We start from the raw sequence: 6,000 nt of genomic DNA, 5'->3' as shown, positions 1-6,000 counted from the left end.
CCATTTCCATTGCTTCTTTTCATTAGATCTGACCAGCGCTTCCCCCCAAATAAAATGTTTAGGGGTGCTCTCATTTTGACTCAAGAAAATCACCATTTTATACGGCGGTACCTCGGGTTACATAAGCTTCAGGTTACATACGCTTCAGGTTACAGACTCCGCTAACCCAGAAATAGTGCTTCAGGTTAAGAACTTTGCTTCAGGATGAGAACAGAAATTGTGCAGCGATGGAGCAGCGGCAGCAGGAGGCCCCATTAGCTAAAGTGGTGCTTCAGGTTAAGAACAGTTTCAGGTTAAGAACGGACCTCCAGAATGAATTAAGTACTTAACCTGAGGTACCACTGTAGTTCAAATCGGGGAAAATAAATACAGTAAAAGGACAAAAGGACAAAGATTCACAAAATGTTTAGGGGTATGTGTACCTCTGCATCCCCCCAGGAAAAAAGCACTGGATCTAACTTTATGATAGCAATATTTTTTTAGAGTGATTGCAATGGAAAAAGTTGTTGCTGTGCACATCTGATTTCTCTGATCGGTCATGTTTGCCCCTCCACAAGGTGAAAGAGATGAGGCCCCCATCAGCAGGTCCTGACAAGATGTCCGCTCTACATTCACCAGTGATTATTGGTATTGTGAAAGATGTTAGAGTCAATTCTGAAGCATGTAACATTCTTGCAGGGCTGAATCAGCTATTTGGGGAAGAGAGCGCTGGTGTAATTTGTTTGGCATATGGATGAGGCTAGGAGAGGAAACAGTGGCCCAGGACCTACAACAATCTAGTTCATACAACTTTAACAAGGATTAGCCAGATATATACAGGACAGAGCATGGTAGGTATGGAAGTTCCAAATCCATAGTCTCCAATGGCCCAGGAAAAGCCAGGACTGTCACGAAAACCCTTAAGCAACCGCAGCTTCTCGTTTTTTCATGCAGAGTCCCGAATTCCCATGGGACCTTCCCTTCAGTACAGTGTTTCAGAGTGTTGCTGGAAGTTCAGAGCTGTGCATCCCTCTAATCCCATTTCTTAGATCTATGTCCCCTCCCCAACCATTCAATATGGCGCCACTTCCTGCTTTGACTAAATCAAGATCTGGGTTCATTGAATACTCCTAAGAAAGTCTTTCGCCATGTCTGAGCACCCTCTTTTCTGCTCTGTTTTTAAAGCTCGTTTGGAGAAAATGACAATCCATGGGGAACCCAAATTTGCTCCAATTAAGCACTAAAGAGCAGGATTTTGAGGGGGAAGTTCTGATCTAAAATGAAAAAAAACTATGTTTGGATGAGGCGCTTTTAAGTGCGGTCCTGTATCTGGAAAGACTGGGGTAAAAGCTAAGTGTGGTTTTGTTGTTGTTGTTTAGTCATTTAGTCGTGTCTGACTCTTCGTGACCCCATGGACCAGAGCATGCCAGGCACTCCTGTCTTCCACTGCCTCCCGCAGTTGGGTCAAACTCATGCTGCTCGCTTCGAGAACACTGTCCAACCATCTTGCCCTCTGTCGTCCCCTTCTCCTTGTGCCCTCCATCTTTCCCAACATCAGGGTCTTTTCCAGGGAGTCTTCTCTTCTCATGAGGTGGCCAAAGTATTGGAGCCTCAGCTTCAGAAGTGTGGTTTAGCCCTAACTATATACAACTGATAAAAACCCACCATCACACAGTGAGGTGCTGCGGATCATTGCCTTTTAGCCCTGCCAGCAAATCTTCCCTACTGTGGGATAGTATCTCAGCAGAGGCAATGATCAATGGTGATGACTTATTCCCTGGTGTTCTATAGCAGCAATCTGAATGGAAGAATTTTGATGGAAACAATAACCATTTAAAAGAAATCCCCAGTGGAAATGCTCATAGGAAAACAAAACAAACCATTAACCAACGCTGTGGGAGATGAAAACACCCAATTTCAACAGCAAAAAACCCCTGAGCTGTTCTTTGCCCAAAGGATCCATTCACTTTTGTTGACCCACAAGAGATTATATTTCCTAATCCTATTATTATTATTATTATTATTATTAATCAAATTTATTAAATTTGATGCCCAGCAACCACTTCTCTCCATGCGGCCATCAGTATGGCTAGAAGTGCAAGAAGTCTAGTACATGTATCAGAATCAAGGGTGTCAGTATGAGATATCAAAGCCTTTTGCACTTTTGTACGCAAATGTATGAGAATCCAAGAGGACTCTCAGTGCAGTGGCAATTTGGGCAAAGTGGCAGCATCTCCTCACGTGGCCATCAAACCCCAAGTGGAGCGGAAGCGGGGCAATGTCTTGGGCAGCAAGCAGAGAGGGCAGGCTTTTCATTTTAATTGCTTTATTGTTTAATCTTGCAGGCTGCCTGAAGGTCTGCTGGGCTCATTAAGCGTTTGCTTATGAACCGAAGCATAAACATGTTTGAGATAGAATAAATAAGAGAAAACGTGATGCTATTAAATTTCTATCCTGCATTTCCTCCCAAAGGAGCCCAGGGTGGCAAGCGTGTCAGTGGGAAATCAATACATTTATAAATAAATTAACAATGTAATTAAAAGAACCTAAAGACATGGGAAGGTTCAAGACCTGTAGATCCATTTTCCCGGAGTTTCTTTCCTCCTCCAAGATTTGTGTAAAAAACAGATGATCTCAAGACATATATCAGAGACCGTTGTCTGAGTACTTGTGGCTTTGTGTCCCCCCCCCTACATGCCATAGAGACTTCAATGAAGTTTGCATACCCTCGTGTTGACTGCAGTGCACCCCACAGAAAGGCCTCCCCTAAAATCCCTTCTATTGGTGAAATTAATCTTGGAAGAATCATTCAATTGTTGCCAATAGGTTGTGGGGTGTGTGTGTGTTGTGCCCTCAACAGTTTCCCGACTTTGCAAATACGCCCATGGGCTGAGAAAGGTTGGTGATCTCTTGTATGTGTATACAAATACTGTCGTACCTTGGAAGTTGAATGGAATCCATTCTGGAAGTCCGTTTGACTTCCAAAATGTTCAGAAACCAAAGTGCGGCTTCTGATTGGCTGGAGGAAGCTCCTGCGGCCAGTCAGAAGCCGCGGAAGCCCCATCGGACGTTCAGCTTCCAAAAATAGTTCGCAAACCGGAACAGTCACTTCCAGGTTTGCGGCGTTCAGGAGCCAAAACGTTTGAGAACTAAGCTGTTCAAAAACCAAGGTACGACTGTATTCACATAGTGAGCTGCTGCTGCCAACTATAAAAGGAAAGAATCACAATTATATAGACTTTTCTCATGGGCACGAGTAAAACATCCCTCTTTGCACCTGAGTTAGCTGTGCCAGATTGAGACATTTATATCCTACCTGTAAAGGTAAAGGTAAAGGTAAAGGTAAAGGTAAAGGGACCCCTGACCATTAGGTCCGGTCATGGACGACTCTGGGGTTGCGGCGCTCATCTCACTTTATTGGCCGAGGGAGCCGGCGTACAGCTTCCGGGTCATGTGGCCAGCATGACTAAGCCGCTTCTGGTGAACCAGAGCAGCACACGGAAACACCGTTTACCTTCCTGCCAGAACGGTACCTATTTATCTACTTGCACTTTGATGTGCTTTCGAACTGCTAGGTTGACAGGAGCAGGGACTGAGCAACGGGAGCTCACCCCGTCACGGGGATTTGAACCACCAACCTTCTCATCAGCAAGTCCTAGGCTCTGTGGTTTAACCCACAGCGCCACCCGCGTCCCTTTTTCTAACTTGCCAGTAAGAACCAGCTAAATAACTTTGCTTATGGAAGTTATTCTGCCCCGTCCTGTCATGCAACTGCACTCTGCCCATTTGCTTTACGACTTAACTGCCGCTACCTTTGCTGCGATCTTTTGCACCAAAGGCCCATGCGTTGTGCAAAAGTTTTTGCAGTGCATCTGCAGTGGATGTTCCCTGCAAGCAGTTCTGAATTTTCTTCTCTCCCCATTAATTCTCCATCTGTCTTCCAGCTCCCAATAAAAACTAGCTCTATCTGCGCTTTCATTTCCCTTCATTTGTCACTGGTGAGCATGTGTTATTTTGGGTTCCTCCAGGCACAATATAGTTATTTCTCCTGAAATGATTTGAGCCGTCACTTTTTAAGGTCTGCTGGCTTCTTTTGGTTTTTGTAAAAAAAAAAAAAATCACGTTGGAAATAAAACACGGCAGTAGTGGCAGCAACATTTGGGGGGCAGGGAGGCACACTGAGAGACAACACAAATACAGTGTAATTGCAAATAATCTTTTATACATTGAATGCTATTTCATATTTAATGTACACGGTAGTTAATTATTTATACCAAAGCACCCATGATGCAAAACACACTAAGAGTGCAATACAAGAGTTATGTGCATGTCGTCGAGCAAGTAGATGTGCAAGAATTTGCAGAAATGGAACCGTGTTTTTGGATTCCCCCCATTAATATTACAACACGTGCAGATTTTTGCATAGATAGTACAAGCGATCCAGATTTTTATAGCCCTCTTCTTGGCAACATGCAGACTGCATTCTCTGGATTGCAAGGAATAGCTACAAGCTTGAGAAAGTTATTGGTGCTTATGTCCACCTGAAATCACAACAACATAAGCAACCATGCAAATATGTAACACTCAGCAACTCAGATACAGATTTTGACATCAGAGTCACAAACATCCTGAATTTTTACGAACTCCTGAATCCTCTCGAATAAGCCAGAAAAGTGCCATCTATGTATTTGTAGCAACAAGGTATCTGACTGAAGCTTGACATGGGCTGCCAATGTCACCATCAACCTGCCAGAGCTTAGCTCAGGTGTAGCGCAAAGGACCCCTGGTCTGGAACACAGCAGACCTATTTGCAAATGTTTCAGATTTGCAAATATTTCATTGGCTTCCAGCAAAATAAACCAGTTGTCCTGGACTGTATCCAAACTGGAACAGGAAATTTGGACATTTCTAATATTTACACTGAATTTTCAACCCAGAATTTCACTTCCAAATGTTACTGTCAGTGGCATAGTTCTGCAGAACTGATAAGGAAATGTCATGTTTAAGATTGGAAGAAACGAGAACCGAAGAGAAACCAAAACTGACAGATCTGCCCACCCTTATTAGGAGTACACTTGAATATTCAACAATACAGGGTGATGTGTTATTCTGAGCATCGTTAAAAAAAGCTGAGTTTATGCATTGATTATTATTTTTTACACGGTCATGTCATAATGGAGAGAGAAAGCTCTTCTAAGAACTCCCTACAACAATCCTACGGCTGATGGCGCCAGGCAGAGTGTAGATGAAAAGTACTAAGAATACAACCAGGATAAGTAGGAATAGCGCGATGATGATGTATTTCTTGTAATTTCTCCAAATGAGATAGAAAAAGCACTTGAAAGGATTCACAAACCAGGAGAAGGACGTGTCTGGCCGGCTAAATCAGAAAAGGGGAGGGGAAAAAAGAGAGAGCATATTAATTTTGTCAGATTCATATTTATCCAAAGTAATTGCATTATCATTTTAATCTTGGGAAGGCATTGGAACTGAGACTGGGCAAAAACTTCATCACTATGAGAACTGGAGCAAGATACAGATTCCCCATTTCCTGTACGTTTTTGTACAAAACCAAAACAGGCTGTTATAATGCATCTCTCTTTTCTAGATGCTTTTCAGAGTCGCACAAGTCAATTAAGATAGGAAGGAAAATAAGGCTGAATGGAATAGTCAGCCTTATCTTGCACAGTGGGAGAATGGCAGCAACAAATCCTTTATTCTCCTTAATATTAAGAGAAAAACAACTCCCAGACTTTTAGAAGATATCTGAAGGCAGCCCTGTTTAGGGAAGCTTTTAATGTTTAATAGACCATTGTATTTTAATATTCTGTTGGAAGCTGCCCAGAGTGGCTGGGGAAACCCAGTCAGATGGGCGGGGTATAAATAATATAATATCATCATCATCATCATCATCATTGTTAAGTTGTGGGTGAACATATCAGACAACACAGCAATTCTTCAAACAGCTCTTGTTTATTCACAGGCCAGAACAGAACTGAACTGAAGGGTTTTTGGTCTCAG

The 6,000-nt window shown here is 42.9% G+C and overlaps 1 protein-coding gene across 2 annotated transcripts in view; it reads right to left on the bottom strand.

Moving 5' to 3' along the window:
• Positions 1-4,181: 4,181 nt before the first annotated feature.
• The window catches only part of FER1L6 (fer-1 like family member 6), a 114,490-nt gene continuing 112,671 nt past the window's right edge, over positions 4,182-6,000 (bottom strand). For both annotated transcript variants that reach the window (XM_082235428.1, XM_082235427.1), the window contains exon 41: positions 4,182-5,359. In XM_082235428.1, the coding sequence (XP_082091554.1) occupies positions 5,173-5,359 (187 nt within the window). In that variant the 3' untranslated portion in view covers positions 4,182-5,172. The remainder of the gene's footprint in view (positions 5,360-6,000) is intronic.

Source organism: Podarcis vaucheri (genome assembly GCF_965113315.1).
Source record: "Podarcis vaucheri genome assembly, chromosome: 8".
Lineage (NCBI taxonomy): Eukaryota > Metazoa > Chordata > Lepidosauria > Squamata > Lacertidae > Podarcis > Podarcis vaucheri.
Note: the sequence above shows the minus strand (reverse complement) of the source record. Positions and strands in the feature narration are given on the sequence as shown.